We start from the raw sequence: 18,271 nt of genomic DNA on the forward strand, positions 1-18,271 counted from the left end.
AATATAGTTTTGCTTAAACAGTGCGATAAATACTTTCCCTTTTCTCAGCCTTCTTTGGCCACATGTACCATTCTGTTAATCACAAACATTGTGCTCAGAAAGTGCTTCCTGTGAAAATGGTTTCAAATAAATGAGTTAACCTTGCAAAAATCTAGCTTCCCACAACCCTGCATTATGCAGTTCCATATTTACAATACGCTTAAACTTTACATTTGTCTTTTACCTTACAAAAAGTGCAACTCTCTCACCCCATGTTATGGGGTGACAACATTCTTCATAAATTCTATAGAACAGCAGCCTATGACAAGTAAATAAGGTGCTTAGATTATGCCCAGGATCTAACTGGTTAAGGACCACCATTTCGTAAAGGCAGACTCCATTCCTATGCTACTATCACAGTGGTGCCACAGCTAGGTTTGCGAGCTCAATAAGAGCCAATGCACCGTGCATACGTTCATGCTGTTCCTGGAGGCGGCGGCAAGCAGCTGAATGAGCACTATTTTTCTCTTCATCCTCCTCTTCATCAGATTGAAGATATCCCATTGGGTCCTTCTGTTCCTGATCCGTTTTCTGGATTGTTTTACTTTTCAAAGTGGGAGCACGCTGTTCTCTAGTCTTCCAGTATCTACAACATCAGAGGTGGAGAATGCTTTTAAATTATGTACAGTTTATGTAAGAACTACCATTCAAAGCTAGCAAAGACCTTCCAAGTATTGCCTTGCACATGACTAATCACTGCATTTGTTTTTTCTCTTTCAAACCTTTTATGGCACTATTTAAGCTGTCAGAAGCCTCCTTTATTCAGCATTTTAAGTGCAGAAGTGCCCAAGGGATAGCTGATCTTTCACACGGATCTTTCTGCTACATGGTATTCCCACCAGTCAGCTCTCCCTGTGCATACACGATTGTTGTTCCTCACATAGATGCAAATTCAGCAGTATGACTGTAGCACTAACTAATACGGTATTAGCAGGTGTTGTTCAAGCAAAGAGAAGCATTTAAGTAGAGAAGGAAAAACAGATGAGAAAGCCTCATGAGGAACTTTGTCTTAACCAGGAGTCAGCAACAAAAGGCAAGGCTGGGTTGAATCATACCAAAGGAACAGCTGGGTTTTGTTTATTGGTTTTGGTTTTTTTTTTTTTTGCCCCTAAGAATAAAACATTTTCTCAGGCCACTCTGTGTTATAAGTTTAGAGAGAGATCACACCATAAGGAAACTTACTTCACTAGCCACTCAGCTGCAGCTTTATTGTCAGCTGTCTGTTTTTCATTCAGTCTGACTGTGAGTTCTTCCCTCTTCAGCCGGGCATATGGGTGTTTGGGGCAATGACGGTTTGCATGTGTGAATCTGCTTAAACAGCCTTAAAAAAAACAAAATACCAATGGAGAACACATTAAGGAAATCAGTCAACTGACATGTTAGCATAACATCCGTGGGATGAAGATGCTCCTTACTCCACAAAAACCTGGATTCAGTTGAAAACAGCACACTAGTCGCAAGGCCCATAACATGCCCAATCATTTTATGCATTGGTATCAACTGATACAATTACTGATAACTTGGCTTATATAATAAAGCATGCAATCCTTATATCTAAGTTTGCATGATTATGCACAGATTCTGTGTGGCTTCTCTAAAAGCTCCTCTAAAATTAAGATCCAAAGCTTTTGTAGATCGCTGCCACATGAGCATCCATACATTCCCAGTACTAGACTGACACTAATTCTGAAAGTCACAAGTTGTTCTCTGGGGGCTCACCATTCTCTGAGCAGACGAAAGGCTTTTCCCCTGTGTGAAGACGCTGGTGAGTTTTGAGTTGCCCACTCTGAACAAAGGCTTTCCCACAGTCTGGATAATCACACAAATAAGGTCTTTCTCCTTTAAAAACAAAACAAAACAAACAAACAAAACCCAAAACAAACAAACAGAAAAAACCAAACAAAAATCCCCCACAAAAAAAGCAACTTCCCCCCCAAACCAAACCCAAAACCACAACCGCACACACAGATTTATGAAAGCTGAATATAGAAGTCATACTATCCAGTGGTGGTCCTTGGCTTGAGACTTACACAATCAAGCTCTCCTTTTATGCACTCATACTTGCATCTACTCATAAAGCCTTAGTGCACTGGACAGCAGAGATACACTTTTACCCCAAATGGATGTTTAAGGTATGTATCAAATGCTACTGGATAATACATTTTTTCCCCAGAAAAATAACAAAATTATATTTTTGCCTTATCATATTCCTAATCTTGCACATTATTTAAATAATCTATACTCAAGTCAGCTTCTGGTATCTTGAAGTACAAGATAATTCTAGAAGGCATAAAAAGGATGGGCTGAGCACAGTTCAGAGAAATCATGGGCCTCGCTTTTTCCACCCTCCGTGATAAGATTGGGTGTTCCTCCCTGTCACTGTCCGGATTTTTTGGACTGCAGTAAGAATTTGAGCGAGGCAGACAGAGCACTACAGCAACTGCAAATAAGATGACTCCTTATCAAGAAGTCATCCCTTAGTTCTGTTCATTTTGGTATGTGAGACAGTGGCAAGCAATGTTACACACTGTTCTCCTTTGAAAACTTCTGCTTCAGCATGTAAGCAGGCGTGTGAACTTAGTAGTGGCCGGGTTTCCAAAAAGGTTACAGTTTCGTAGTTCTGCAGTGTTAGCAGCATCTCATCATCTTGGTTCCAGAGAAGAGAAGAATTTGACAGTGTTTTCCCTTTGAGCACTGCATCCTGTCTTTCAGAGTATCATGAAAGACTGAGGGCTTAGAGTGTTTTGTTTGTTTAAGAACTTTTTTTTTGGACATAAAACTTTCCTAAAGCGCTGAGATAAGTCCTAGAACTGATAAACAGATAGATAGAACAAAGTAAAGGCAAACAATTCCAGTTACGACCAGATACATTTTATCATTAATATAAACTGAACAAGGGGAAAATAACTGAGGTTAACGATATAGGGATGTATAAAGTTGCAGAAGTATCTTATTAGAGACTTTTACTAGACTATTTGAAAAAAGTTGTAATGAATAAATGGAGGTAGGAAGACAAACTCATTCTAGACTCAAGCCAAGAGAATTTTAGGCAAACCATCAAGAACGACTCCCCCATGCAAACTGCAACAAGAGGAATGGAGATAGCGGTTATTTCCCCTATGTCTCCCAAGAGAGTATGACTGGGTGGAAAGTTTGCAAAGGTGTGCCATGCCACCGCTCCTCAGAAAGGACAACTAAAAGAAGGTAACACTAACTTACTAAGTCAGAAGAGTAACACCAAGGTGAGTTCTGCTCAATGAAGTAATCTGTGTTTAATACACAAGTTCAACGCCTAATTCAAGCAAGTGAAATGAAAACATCTTTTGACCAAAAGGCATGAAGAATCTGGTGTTTAATATAAGTATTCACAGACTTGTCTTGAGTCAGAAAAAGAGACAACAGCAGCCAAGGCTTTATGTGTCTACAATAGTTCATACTTTATTGCAACTGGGAACTGGGGTTGTTTATCCTGGAGAAAAGGAGACTCAGGGGAGACCTTATCACGCTCTACAACTACCTGAAAGGAGGCTGTAGAGAGGTGGGTGTCAGTCTCTTCTCCCAAGTAGCAAGTGATAGGATGAGAGGAAATGGCCTCAAGTTGCGCCAGGGGAGGTTTAGATTGGATATTAGGAAGAATTTCTTCACTGAAAGGGTTGTCAAGCATTGGAACAGGGCTGCCCAGGGAAGCGGTTGAGTCACCAACCCTGGAGGTATTTAAAAGATGTGTAGATGTGGCGCTTAAGGACATGGTTTAGTGGTGGACTTGGTAGTGTTAGGTTTACAGTTGGACTCAATGATCTTTTCCAACCTAAATGATTCTATGATTCAATTATTGTGTAAAAACTACACAAAAGAAGAAGGAAACAGAAGCCAGAGAAGAGGTAGTCAGAATGAAAAATACTACCAAGTACAGAACACCAAGCTCAGGAAAATTTTTTCCTCTTATTAAGGAAGTCTGACAACATCAGATAAAATATTTATGCTATATGCCCAAATTACTGCTACAGTGACAAAAACAGTTACAGAAAGACTTTCCTTTGATTGCACTAACAAGCCCTGGGAGAAAAGTATCATTAATTTAACAATTACAATAAGATATTAACAGGTTGAGGGTGGGATTTTGCCTTCCCAACTGCTTCATAGACGTTTGTCAGCTACTCACGTCTTCCTTTTAATCTCTTCACTTACCGGTATGAGTTCGTTTGTGTGCCTGTAGTGATTTCTCTCGTGGAAACACCCTGTTGCAGATATTGCAACGTATTCTGCTAGAAGAATGCTCTCCTTCATTTATTAGATCACGAACTGTGTCTGCTCTTGGTTGGCCATGTCTTGTCCTGTCCTGTATTAAAATAATTAAGAAACTGAAGTGCCATACTTTTCCATGCAAGCAGTTTAGCAAAGAACATCCCCCCCTCCCCCAAACAAACCAACCCACAAGCAACCACACACAGTATTCTTACATAAGCTCAACAAAAATGAAGGATCTGCTAAAATAATACATAGGAAAGTATTTTTATATGCAAAAAAAAAAAGAAAAAAAAAGCAAAAGAAAAAGGCACTAGAGCTCATTTAGAATTAGCCCAAAAAATATTTTACAGAGGTCTAATGTAGATATATCCAAAGATGGGTAAAACAGCAGAAATGTGCGAACCAAGTCTAAGCCTATCCAACAATATAGCTCATATTATCACAGGAGTCATCAAATAGCAGTATGGGGGAGGTTGGTTTTGTGGGGGGTGTGTGTGCGCAGGATATGTGAGGTGTGTGTAGCATGGTGTGCGTGATACGCGTGAGGTACATGGTGTGTGTGCACATGGTTCATGGTGCGTGCATGGGGGGTGTGTGTGCACAGGGGCATAGTGTGTGGGGCAGATGTCATGTGGGTGGTATGTGGTGGGCAAGAGCAGTGTGTGTGTGGTGCATGGATGGGTAGGTGGGTGGGTGTGTGCTGTGGGTGGGTGTGTGCTGTGGGTGGGTGCAGGTGTTATGTGGGGGGGAGTAGAGTGTGGGGTGAGTGGGGTAGGAGGTGCATGCACGCATGGTATGTGGGGAGGTGCACATGTGCATGCGCAGTGTGTGGCATGGGGTGTGTGGTGCATGCATGGATGCTGTGTGGGGTGCATTTGTGGGGTACATGTGGTGGGTTGTGGGTAGGCGTGGGGTGTGTCAGGACTAGGTAGGGGTTGGAGATGTGTGCATATGGGGGCTTTGGGGGCATCTGTTTTGGGGTGTTTTTTTCTGTGCCAGGGTCTTGAGTCGTCTGGATTTTTTTTCATTCCGTGGTTTTGGGTTGTCAGGGTTTTTTTCATTCCATGGCTTTGGGTTGTTGGGGATTTTTTTGGCTATGAGCTTTTGGGCTTCCAGTGGTTTTGGGGGGGGGGTGTTAAATTATTTTTATTTTGGTTCCTGCTTTTGGGGTCATCTGAGGATTTTTTTTCATTCTGGGGTCTTGGGTTGTTGGGGGTTTTATTCGTTCTGGGGTCTTGGATTGTTTGTGGTGTTTCATTCCAGTGTTTTGGGTTGCTTGGGCTTTTTTGATTATTTTTTTTTAAGTTCCGGGGTTTTGGGTTCTTTGGGGTGTTCGACTGTGGGGTTTGGGGTTGTTTGGGTATTTTTCGATTTAGTTTTGGGGTTCTGGTGTCTGGTTTTTTTTCGGGGGGGGGGCTGGGGGTATTATTTGGGTCTGGGTTTTTTGGGGGAGATCTTTGCTTCTTGTATTTTGCGGCTTTGGGTTTTTGCATTTCTGGGGTCCTGAGGTCAATTGCTTCCAGGCTTCTGGGCTGTCCGGGTTATTTTTTTGGTTCCAGGCTTTTAGGTCATACAGGGCTTTTTTTTTGTTCCTCCAGCCTTTGGGGTGATAGGGGTTGGGAGTTTTATTGGTTCCTGGCTTTTGGGGCATCTGGTGGTTTTGTTTGTTCTGGCCTTTTGGGTCATCTGCTTTTTCCTTTTGGTTCCTGGCTTTTGTGTCATCTGTGTTTTTTGTTTAGTTCTGGGCTTTTGGGGCATCTGGTTTGTTGTTTTGTTTTTATGCTGGGGCTTTGGTTAACCTTGGCTGGCTGTCAGGTGCCCACCAAGCCACTCTCTCACTCCCCCTCCTCAGCAGGACAGGGGGAGAAAATAAGATGAAAAGCTCATGGGTTGAGATAAGGACAGGGAGATTGCTCTTTCCTCCTCACATTGTTCCCCCGCCCCAGCGTGGGGTCCCTCCCACGGGATACAGTCCTTCACAAACAGCTCCTGTCAGCACCTGTCCCCACAGCCAGTTCAAACCACAGGAAGCCGACAGTAGCAGCAGCAGCAGCAGTTGCCACATGCTGAGAAGAGTGCGAGGCTTCTGAAGTCCCTGGGAGTGTTTGAGAGGGTTTCTGGGACCCTGACACCCTTGGGCTGTGTGTGTGGGAGGGACTGGCCAGCTGGCAGTAAGTCTCACGAGAGGGGCAGGCAAGAGTTGGGTGGTGCCAGCGGTCCCTGCAGCCAGTTCAAGCCATACAAAGCTGCATATAACTGGTCCCCAGGGAGCACCAACGACCAGGGCGTGCAAACAGGGAGTGACATCTGTTGGAAGCTGCGTCAGCAGTTCTTGTGGGAAGGGCTGCGCACTCTGACAGTTATTGAGCTGACGCCTGCTCTGCTCATCCTCAGGCTTAGGCTGCAGCCCTGACAGTCACCCCTACAAGCTGGTGGCTATGCAAGCCTACCCATCAGCTTGAGGTCTCCAGGGAATTAGAAGGGCTTATTAGGCAGTGCTTTGAGGTTGTCGAAAGCATGGTGGTAGAGACCAGGCAAGGGCTGTGCTCTGCAGCAGACGGGAATCAGCTGCCTAGCCAGGCTAGCCTGGGATGAGTGGAGGAAGCTGCTGTCCAGGTGGAGGGCTGCAAAGACTGCACCCCACACTCCTGGGTGGAGGAGGGTGCAAGCTCCACCTGTGCAAGGTGTGCTCTGGTGGAGTCACTCAGGCAGCAGGTGGAGGAGCTGCAGGAGGAAGTCAGCAGGCTATGCTGTGTTAGGGAGAGGGAACAAGAAATAAGAGTATATTTGAGACTTTGCAAGAAGAAATACTAGGGCCCCGTGGCACTGACCTCCGAGGACTAACAGACAAAGAGTGTCAACAGCAAACAGACAGCACCTTGGAGAAAGAGGCGCCATGGTCTCTGGTGACTCGTGGCAACAGGATATCACCTCACTCCCCTTCCTGTATCAACCAGCAACAGATACAAACTCTTGGCAGCAGACAAAACCAATGAACAAGACTCACAGGGAGAAACCGCACCAGTTGCACACACTATAAGCCGCAAAAGGAAGCGGCAAGTGCTAGTAATAGGCAACTCTCTGCTGAGAGGCACCGAGGCACCCATCTGTCGGCCTGATATACAGTCAAGGGAAGTTTGCCGCTTGCCAGGAGCCAAGATCCGGGATGCCACAGAGAGACTGCCACCACTGGTTAAAAGTGCAGACTACTATCCCTTACTTCTTTTCCATATGGGCACCAATGACACGGTAAAGCATAACCTAGGCAAGATCAAGCAGGACTTCAGAGCCCTGGGGGAGCAAGTGAAAGGGACAGGAGCCCAAGTGATCTTCTCCTCTGTCTTGTGAGTCAGGGATAGGGGTGCAGGCAGAAGTCGACGCATCAGGCAGATCAACACCTGGCTTTGTGGCTGGTGTCGTTGCTCCAAGGCTTTGCTTTCTACGATCGTGGGACTTTCTTCAACAAATACAGCCTATTGGGGAGAGAAAGGATCCACCTATCTAGAAGAGGCAGGGGAATCTTTGCTAGCGGATTGGCTGACAGTGAATTGTGCTTTAAACTAACGAACTTGGGGAGTGGGGTCCACAGCTGTGACACATGTATATCCATAAGCAACAGGGTAGATGAGCACACCTACCAGAGTAATGAGGAGTGCTCCCCAATCCTCTCCAAAGGTAAGAACCCTAAGTCCAGCCACCTCAAGTGTGTGTATACCAATGCAAGTAGTCTGGGCAACAAACAGGAGGAACTGGAGCTCTGTGCCCAGTCTGAGAGTTATGATGTCATAGGAATCACAGAAACTTGGTGGGAAAACTCTGTATTGGGTTTGTGTGGCGAGGTTTCGGTAGCGGGGGGGCTACAGGGGTGGCTTCTGTGCGAAGCTGCTTGAAGCTTCCCCTATATCCGATAGAGCCAATGCCAGCTGGCTCCAAGACAGACCCGCCACTGTCCAAAGCTGAGCCAATCAGCAACGGTGGTAGTGTCTCTGTGGCAACATATTTAAGAAGGGGGAAAAAATGCTGTGCAACAGAAGCCGGAAGAGAAGAGTGAGAAAATGTGAGAGGAACAACTCCGCAGACACCAAAGTCAATGAAGAAGGAGGGGGAGGAGGTGCTTCAGGCACCGGAGCAGAGATTCCCCTGCAGCCTGGGGTGAAGACCATGGTGACACAGGTTGTCCCCCTGCAGCCCATGGAGGTTAATGGTGGAGCAGATATGCACTCTGCAGCCTGTGGAGAACCCCATGCCAGAGCAGGCGGATGCACCCGAAGGAGGTTGTGACCCCATGGAGAGCCCACGCTGGAGCAGGCTTCTGGCAGGACCTGTGGCCCCATGGAGAGCGGAGCCCACGCTGGAGCAGGTTTTCTGGCAGGACTTGTGACCCTGTTGGGGATCCACACTGGAGCAGTCTGTTTCTGAAGAACTGCACCCCATGGAAAGGACCTACGGTGGAGCAGTTCATGATGAATTGCAGCCTGTGGGAAGGACTCACGTTGGAGAAGTTTGTGGAGGCCTGTCTCCTGTGGGAGGGACCCCATGCTGGAGCAGGGGAAGAGCGTGAGGAGCCCTCCCCCTGAGGAGGAAGGAGCAGCAGAGTCAATGTGTGTTGAACTGACCACAACCCCCATTCCCTGTCCCCATGCACCACTCGGGGGGAGAAGGTAGAGAAAATCAGGATGAAGTTGAGCCCGGGAAGAAGGGAGGGGTTGGGACAAAGGTGTTTTAAGATTTGGTTTTATTTTCTCATTACCCTACTCTGATTTGATTGGTAATAAATCAAATTAATTTTCCCCAAGTCAATTCTATTTTGCCTGTGAGGGTAATTGGTGAGTGATCTCTCCTTGCCCTTATCTTGACCCATGAGCCTTTCATTATATTTTCTCTCCCTTTTTCAGCTGAGGAGGGGGAGTGATAGAGCGGCTTTGGTGGGCACCTGGCATCTAGCCAGGGTCAACCCACCACACCCCATCACAGAACAGGGAAGCATAAGAGCACACAGAGCACTGTCTATAAAATCAGTTACAAGTCCTAAATGGGGAACTTGGACTGGAACTGCTGCTGGACAGTGAGACCCATGAGTCCCCGGTGGCCAAGGACGCCTCCACCGTCATCTGCTTCCTCTGAGGACTGAGTGAGTGGCTTGTATTCTTTTATAAGATTTTCAAGTCTAGATTACGATTGTTATTTTGATACAGCAAACAAGGTATTAGAATTTGACCCGATCTGCAGAGGGTCCAGGCGATTAGAAATTATAAGTTAAGTTGTATTACAAAGTATGTATTACACTACTTATAGATTGTACTATATTGATTCTGCTTGTAGAAATCCTGTGCCATTCTAATAATAAATTCTGTGCTATAATAATCATAATATCCTGTTAAGAAAATAAAGCTTTAATTTTAACTACAATTTAGTGCCATCATCATTCTGCCAAGGATCCCTAAAAGAACCTGTCTGTCCCCTTAGTGTCAGGTGACAGTGTTTTGCAGGGGTTTTTGGTTCAGTGGTTCTGGGGGATTTATTTGGCAGATTTTTGTTTCAGCATGTTCTGGGCTTTTGGGGGGGCTCGGTTTGGCTAGGTTTTGTTTTGGCGCGTTTTTCTTTTGGCATAATACGTTTTTTGTGGTTCAGTGGTTTGAGGAGCTGGGTTTGGCTTATTTTTAGCACATTTTTCTTCTAGCACTTTATGGGGGTTTATTTAGTTGGTGGATTTTAGTTTTCGCGTGATTTGGGTTTTTTTTCAGTGGATAGAGGGACTGGGTTTGGGGTATTTTAATTTGGCATGGTTTCAGGCCTTTTTGTTTCAGTTGTTGGGGGGCTGGGTCTGGCATGTTTTTGGGGGGTTTTTTGGATTGGTAGTTGGGAGCGCTGGGTTAGGTGCAGTCTTGTTTTGGCATGTTTGGGGGGATTAACATTGTTCTTCAGAGACTCACAGCATTGGGGTTTGGGTTTTTTTTTTTGTTGGAGGGCTGGATTGGGCATGTTTTAGTTTTGGTGTGGTTTTGGGAAGCTTAGCGTGTTTTGCCATGTTTTCAGCATTTTCTACATGCTGTGGGGTATTTTTTGGTTCGGTGACTGGCTTAGTTTAGGCTGTTTTTCTTCTGCATATTTTGGGTGGCTTTTTTCATTCTGGGTTTGGCAGGACTGGGTTTTGCATATTCTTGTTTTGGCACGTTTTTGTTTTGGTGCATTCTGGGGGCTTTTTTTGGTTTGGTGGTTACCCCCCAACCACCTCCTTGGGTTTGGTGTACTTTTATTTTGGCAAGTTTGGGGAGATTTTGGGTTCAGTGGTTGGGGGGGGTGGGTTTAACATACTTTGGGAGGGAGCTGCATGTCTTGGAGATTTTTTTTGTTCAGTGGTTCAGTAGGGCTTGTTTGGCATGTTTTGGGGTTTTTTGGTTCAGTGGTTTGAGGTGCTGGGTTTGGTGGGTTTTGTTTTGACATGTTTTTGTTTTGGGGTTTTTTTTGGTTCAGTGGTTGTGGGGCTGTCTGGCATGGCGTTTTTTTGGTGTGGATTGGGTTTTTTTAGTTTGATGGTTGAGGGAGGTGGGTTTGGCACACTTCTGGCATAGTTTTGGAGGCTTTTTGGTTTGGTGGTTGAGGGGGCTGGATTTGGCATGTTTTGGGGGGTTAATATTGGGTTTAGGGGTTTTGAAGGGTTGGGGTTTGGGTTTTTTTGTTCTGGTGGTTGGGGCGGGGTTTGGCATGTTTTTGCTTTGGTATGTCTTGGGGTTTTTTTGGATCAGTAGTTCAGGGGCTAGGTTTGTTTTGGCTATTTTTTTGTGTAGTTTTGGGGGGATTGGTACAAATTTTGGAGGTTTTCATAGTTTTTCATGAGTTTTAGGGGTTTCTTTAAGGTTCAATGGCCCAGAGGACTTGTTTTGGCACTTTTTACTTTTGACATGGTTTGGGATTTTTTGGGGGGTTACGTAGTTGAGGGAGCACATTTTTCTTTTGGTGTACTTTGGAAGATTTTTGGTTCAGTGGTTCAGCTAGGTATGGTACAGTTTTGTTTTGTCACATTTTGGGGGGTTTTCAGTTTGCTTGTTGAATGGAGCAGGGTTTGGCATGTTGTAGTTTTGGTGTGTTTTGGAATGTTTCTTGGTTGGGGAGGCTGGTGTTAGCATGTTCTTCATATGGTGCATTTTTGGGGGCTAGGTTTGGCATGTTTTTCATTTGGTGTGTTTTAGGTGGTTGTGTTTTTTTTAACGTTTGGTGAACTGGGTGGCTGGGTTTAGCACGTTTTTTAATTTGGCATGTTTTGGGAGATTTTTTCTGGCACTGGAGGGGGCTGGGTTGGCGCAGTTTTTCATGTAGTGCATTTTGGTGCAGGAGGTTGCCTTCTTGGTGTTCAAGGGACTGGGTTTGGCGCATCTTTTCATGTGGTACGTTTTAGAAGGAGGTTGCCTTCTCGAGGTTCGGGAGGCTGGGTTTGGTGCTTTTTCATGTGGCTTGTTGGGGGGTAGTAGGTGTTCTTCCCAAAGTTTGGGGGGCTGGATTTGGTGCGCTTTCTCATGTGGCACATTTTGGGGAGAGGTGTTACCTTCTCAGCGTTCAGGGGGCTGGCCTTGGCATGCTTTTTCACATGGTGTATTTTGGGGAGTGTGGTTGTCTTCTCAGGGTTCGGCAGGGGCTGGGTTTTGTACATCTTTTTGTGTGGCATGTTTGGGGGGAGGGGAGTTGTCTACTCGGGATTCGGGGGACAGGGTTGGCATCTTTATTCATGGAAAGTTTTTGGTTTGGGGGTGGGATTGTTGCCTTCTCAGTGTTCAAGGGGCTGGGTTTGGAGCATCTTTTTATGTGACATGTTTTGGGGAGAGGAATTCCATTTCAGGATTCCGAGGACTGGGTTTGGTGCATTGTTTAGTGTGGCACATTTGGAGGGAGGGGCTTGCCTTCTTGGAGTTTGGGGGGTTAGGTGTGGCTAGTCTTTTCATTTGCTGCATTTTAGTTTGTTTTTTTTCCATTTCAGTGATTCGGGGGCTGGTTGTGGCACGCTTCTTATTGTGGCACGTTTTGGGATGGGAGGTTGCATACTCAGGGTTTGGGGGGCTGGGGTTGGCACAGGTTTCCACGTGATGCATTTTTAGTGGGTGGGGTTCAATGGGCTAGGACTGGCACTTTTTCATGTGGCTTGATTTGGTGGTGGTAGGGGGTGCCTTCCCAGATTTTGGGGGGCTACATTTGGTGCACTTTTTTGTGTGGTGCATTTTGGATAGGGGTTGCTTTCTAGGGGTTTTGGGGAACTTGGTTTGGCACACTATTTATGTAACATGTTTTGGAGCAGAAGGTTGCCTTCAGGGGGTTCGGGGGGGGCCTAAGCTTGGCACACCTTTTTGCGTGGTGTGTTTTGGGATTGTTGCTTTCCTGTGGTTCGGAGAGTGGGGTTTGGCGCACTTTTTCGTATGGTGCATTTTGGGGCATTTTGCACTTTTTAATGTAGTGTGTTGTGGGGCCATTGATTGTGTTCTCAGGGTTTAGGGGGCTGGTCTTGGGCACACTTTTTCATGAGGCACGTTATTGGGGTGAAGGTTGCCTTCCTGGGGTTCCAGGGCCCAGGTTTGGCATGCTTTTTCCTGTGGTACGTTTTATGGGGTGAGAATGCCTTCTTGGTGTTTGAGAGGCTGAGGTTGGAGTGTCTTTTCTTATGGTGTCTTTTAGGGAGAGGTGTGGCCTTTTGTGTTTTCAGGGGGCTGGGTGCATCTTTTCGTATGGTGCATGTTGGGGGTGTTGCCTTCTAGGAGTTTGGAGGGCAGGATTTCATAGAATCATAGAATCGTCCAGGTTGGAAGAGACCCTTGGGATCATCGAGTCCAACCATCTACCCTACTCTACAAAGTTCTCCCCTATACCATATCCCCCAACACCACATCTAAACGACTCTTAAACACATCCAGGGATGGTGACTCAACCCCCTCCCTGGGCAGCCTATTCCAATGCCCGACCACTCTTTCTCTGAAAAATTCTTTCCTAATGTCCAGTCTAAACCTACCCTGTTGGAGCCTGAAGCCATTCCCTCTCGTTCTGTCATTAGTTACCTGTGCGAAGAGACCAGCACCAACCTCTCTACAATGTCCTTTCAAGTAGTTGTAGGGAGTGATGAGGTCTCCCCTCAGCCTCCTCTTCCTCATACTAAACAGTCCCAGCTCCTTCAACCGCTCTTCATAGGATTTGTTTTCCAGGCCCTTCACCAGCTTCGTTGCCCTCCTCTGCACTCGCTCCAGCACCTCGATATCTCTCTTGTATTGAGGTGCCCAAAACTGGACACAATACTCCAGGTGTGGCCTCACCAGTGCTGAGTACAGGGGCACAATCACCTCCCTACTTCTGCTGGTCACGCTATTTCTAATACAAGCCAGGATGCCGTTGGCTTTCTTGGCCACCTGGGCACACTGCTGGCTCATATTCAGCCGCTTGTCAATTAGGACACCCAGGTCCTTTTCTGCCAGGCAGCTTTCCAGCCACATTTCCCCAAGTCTGTAGCGCTGCTTGGGGTTATTGTGGCCCAAGTGCAGAACCTGGCACTTGCCCTTGTTGAAACTCATACCATTGATGTTGGCCCAATGATCCAATCTATCTAAGTCTCTCTGTAGAGCTTCCCTATCCTCCTGGGAATCAACACTCCTGCTTAGCTTGGTGTCATCTGCGAACTTGCTGATGATACACCCTATGTCCTTGTCGAGATCATCAATAAAGACATTAAACAGAAATGGTCCTAACACTGAGCCCTGAGGCACACCACTTGTGACCGGCCGCCAGCTGGATTTAAATCCATTGAGCACCACTCTTTTGGCATGCTCTTTCACATGGCGCATTTTTGGGCAGGAGATTGCCGTCTTTGGCTCTACAGAGGGATCTGGACAGGCTGGATCAATGGGCTGAGGCCAATTGTATAAGGTTCAACAATGCCAAGTGCAAGGTCCTGCACTTGGGTCACAACAACCCCATGCAACATTACAGACTTGGGGAAGAGTGGCTGGCAAGCTGCCCAGCAGAAAAGGACCTAGGGGTACTGGTAGACAGCTGGCTGAATATGAACCAGCAGTGTACTGCCCAGGTGGCCAAGGCAGCCAACAGCATCCTGATCTGTATCAGAAATAGTGTGGTGAGCAGCACTAGGGAAGTGATCGTCCCCCTGTACTCAGCACTGGTGAGGCCCAGTGTTCTGTATTCGAGTACTGTGTTCAGTTTTGGGCCCCTCACTACAAGAAAGACATTGAGATTCTGGAGCATGTCCAGAGAAGGGCAATGAGGCTGATGAGGGGTCTGGAGAACAAGTCTTATGAGGAGTACTTGAGGGAACTGGGATTGTTTAGTCTGCAAAAAAGGAGGCTCAGGGGAGTCATTGCTGTCTACAACTACCTGAAAGGAGGTCGTAGCGAGGTGGGTGTCAGTCTCTTCTCCCAAGTAACAAGCAATAGGATGAGAGGAAATGGCCTCAAGTTGCACCAGGGGAGGTTTAGATTAGATATTAGGAAAAATTTCTTCATTAAAAGGGTTATCAAACATTGGACCAGGATGCCCAGGAAAGTGGTGAAATCTCCATCCCTGGAGGTATTTAAAAGATGGGTTGACATAGTGCTCAGTGACATGGTTTAGTGATGGTTTTTATCAGAGTTAGGTTGATGGTTGGACTAGATGATCTTAAAGGTCCCTTCCAACCTAGACAGTTCTATGATTCTATGATTCTTGGGGTTCGAGGGGCTGCATTTAGAGTGCTTCTTCCTGTTGCATGTTTTTTTCAGTAGAGAGAGTTGCCTTTTAAGGGTTCAGTGGGCTGAGGTTGGTGCACTTTTTCATGTGACACATTCTGGGGGTGAGTGTGCCTTCCTGAGATTCTGCAGGGCTGTATTTGCTGCGCTTTTTTATGTAGTGTGTTATAGTGCGGGTGGTTGCCTTCTTGGGGTTGGGGGGGCTGAGGTTGGCACATCTTTTTGTGTGGCATGTTCTAGGCGTGAGGGTGCCTTTTGGGGGTTGGGGGGGGCTGGGTTTCACACTTTTTTGTGTAGCACATTTTGGGGGGAGCTGGAGCATTTTTTTCATGGTGCTTTTTGGGGAGGGAGGGTGTTGCCTTGGTGTTTGAGAGGCTGGGTTTGGAGCATCTTTTCACATTTTGTGCTTTGGGTAGAGGGTTTGATGTTCAGGGTTTGGAGGACTTTGTTTGGTACACCTTTTTTTACTGTGGCGCTTTTTGATGGAGGTACCTTCTTGGGGTTTAGGGGCTTGGGTTGGTGTGCTTTTTCATGTTGCACATTTAGGGGGCGGAATACCAACACAAGGATAGGGGGGAGGAAGAGGCTTTTTCATGTGGTACAGTTTGGGGAGTGTTTGCCTTCTTGGGGTTGAAGGAGCTGGGGTGTGCATGCTTTTTCCATGTGGTGCATTTTGGAGAGTGTAGTTGCCTCCTCAGAGTTCAGCACACTTTTTTGTGTGGTGTGTTTTGAGGAGGTTGCTTTCTTGTGGGGCTGGGTTGGAGCATTTTTCTTTCAGCTCATTTGGGGGATTTTCTGGTTCTGTGTTTAGAGGGGTGGGTTTATTTGGTTAGGGGGTATATTGGGTGGGTCTAAGTTTTGGGGGGAGGGGAGGTTTATTGGTTTGGCTTTCTACAGGGGGTTGGGATGTTTTGTTGGGGTTTTGGCAGGGTTGAGGGGTTTGGGGCAGGGGAGGTTGGGGCAGTTGTAATTTGTGGGGGTTTTGGGTTTAGGTATGATTTACCAGTTTTGGGAGTTCTGAAGTTCGTGAGAGGCAGGGGTTGGGTATGGGGGTTCATGGGAGGGTTGTGGGTGCTTTATTGGACTGGGGGGGGGAAGTGTCCAGAGTTTTGGGGAGGTTTGGGCTGTGGGGGCTTCTGGGGTTTGGGGCATTGTGCATGGTTGGGACTTTTGGAGGGAGTGTGAGCATTCAGGGGGGGTGTTGGAGTTGTCAGGGTTTCTTGTATTTAGGGGTTTAGGGTTTTTTGCTTGGGGTGGGTTTTGGTTTGGGGTACTTTGGGGGAGTGAGATTCACGGAGTTTGGGGCTCATGGAGAGTTTTTTTTTTTTTTGGTTTGGCAGTTGGGATTTGTGGGGGATTCTATGGATCGGAGGGTTTGTGGGTTTTTTGAGGGGTTGAGGGTTGGGGTTTTTTGTTTTGTGGGCAGGGAGCTTTTAGGGTGTGGCGTTTTTGATGTTTTTGGAGGATTATCAGCACGTAGATGCTCCGCATTTGGCGGGTTGTAATCCCTCTGCAGATAGCTCCGCCCCCATCCCACCCCTCGGGGACCGTTAAGGGCGGCTCGCCTCTTCTCTCCCCTCGGATGCGATTGGGCGCGCCGTAGTGTCATCGGAAGTGACTTCACTTTGAGTTGGCCGGGAGGAGCTAGACACTGGGAATAGGGAAGGAGTGCTCGGCGTCGCTCTTTAAGTTTGTGTCTCTGCCGTTCCGTAGTGAGGCATTTTACCACTCCGCTGACTCCAGGCTGCACGTACAGGGGCAGCGGAGTTCACCCTATCGCGCCCGGCTGTTTGGCCTGTTTCGGCACACTCACCTTGAGGTGGCTGCCGCTGCTACCTGGGGTACCTGCTTCCTCTTCTTCCTCGCTGCAGATTCTGGCTGGCCCCCCACAAAGCTGCTGGACGAATGAAGGGGCGACGGAACCACCGGGGCTAAAGATCACGCTGTGGGCGTTCTCCTCCCAGCGCCAGGGGTAAACCATGAAGTTGCTGAAGCCAGGGCTGATGGGAATGGGCGAGGGGGATGCTGGTTCCTCAGCTGTCCCCTGGGAGAGCGATTTGATCGAGGTGGTCTTTATAACGGAAACCAGGAAGCGCTTAGGGGAGTCCTGGCAAAAAGTCACTGGGGGACCCAGCGATGGCCTCTCCACCATTGCCACTCCCTCGCAGACACCAGCGCAGAAAAGGGAAGAGGGAGTGGGGAAGCTCCACAACGGCTCAGCTCCTCTTTCACAGTCTACATCCCAGAGCTGGGAAGGCATAGAAATCTTGCAACCACCACCACTTGTTGTCCCCCAGGTCTGCTTGAGTTTACCGCCGGAGACAGTGGCTCCTTTCGGGGCCTCACCTCCCTTTCCCAGCTACCACCGTCGCAAAAATCTGTGATGACTACAACCTTGCCACACCTTTCTGAAGTGGCACTGGTCCCCGCTTGTAGTCCCAGTCCTGGTGGTTCCTGAGGAAGAGCTGCTGTTGCACAACCTGGGCCGAACCCGAGATTTTCCCGCGTTACATTTCGTGTTTAGGCGTAACCAATCACCAAACTAGGTGCTGACGTCACAGCAACAGTTCCCGCTCACCAACCTCTTTGCCCCGTGGGCGGGGACAGAGCGGAACTCAGCTTCACTTCTGCTGCTCTATTGGCCAGGCACCAGGCCGACTGGTAGAATTCTAAACTGACTGGGCTGGTGGGCTGCTAGGGGTGTTTTGTCTTACTATAAGTCATTTCCTCTGAGGAAGCGCAGTCTGGCTGTTGATTGGCCCGCCACAGCAGGCGGACGAGGTGGGGAGGATTTGTTTGTCTGCTCTAGCTTGGCGCGTGTTTTTGTTTCTCCGTGTGGACGAGCTCTGGCGTACTTGGCTCTGGACGCAGCGCGTCACGTGTGGGGTTGGCCACCGCTCGGGTATTTGGTGCTTGTAATGCAGAAGAGATACCAGAAAGCTCCCAGAAGGCGCTGAGATTTCATTGCCTGTGTGGATTTGTGCCCTACCGCAAGGAAAAGTCTTCTGTCGCGACTCCATCTCTAGAGGTGGGGAATAGCTGAGGATTGCACATAGCAACGGAAGGAGCGGAGGGAAATCGTCACCAGGACGTGCTGCTGCCATCACCGAGATGTGTTTAGGGTGGGAGACTCGGAGCAGGGGCTATGGAGGCTGCAGCAGCGCGGTCGTTGCGGCACGCGGTGGCTGTTGTGGGGCACTGCAGCGGCAAGTGCGTGATCACGCCCTGTGAGGACGCAGAGCAGGGAGCTTAGAGACGCTGGTGGGTTCCTG

The 18,271-nt window shown here is 47.6% G+C and overlaps 1 protein-coding gene across 1 annotated transcript; it reads right to left on the reverse strand.

The window, feature by feature from the left end:
• Positions 1–393: 393 nt before the first annotated feature.
• Positions 394–17,151, reverse strand: LOC141476704 (zinc finger protein 367-like). The gene is made up of 5 exons (XM_074165511.1): positions 16,813–17,151; positions 4,228–4,378; positions 1,759–1,878; positions 1,222–1,360; positions 394–625 (listed from the first exon to the last, which is right to left on the reverse strand). The coding sequence occupies exons 1-5, from the start codon at positions 17,149–17,151 to the stop codon at positions 394–396; spliced, it is 981 nt and encodes a 326-aa protein (XP_074021612.1).
• Between the last annotated feature and the right edge of the window lie 1,120 nt (positions 17,152–18,271).

The sequence above is a fragment of the Numenius arquata genome, chromosome W, assembly GCF_964106895.1.
Source record: "Numenius arquata chromosome W, bNumArq3.hap1.1, whole genome shotgun sequence".
In the NCBI taxonomy this organism is placed as follows: Eukaryota; Metazoa; Chordata; class Aves; order Charadriiformes; family Scolopacidae; genus Numenius; species Numenius arquata.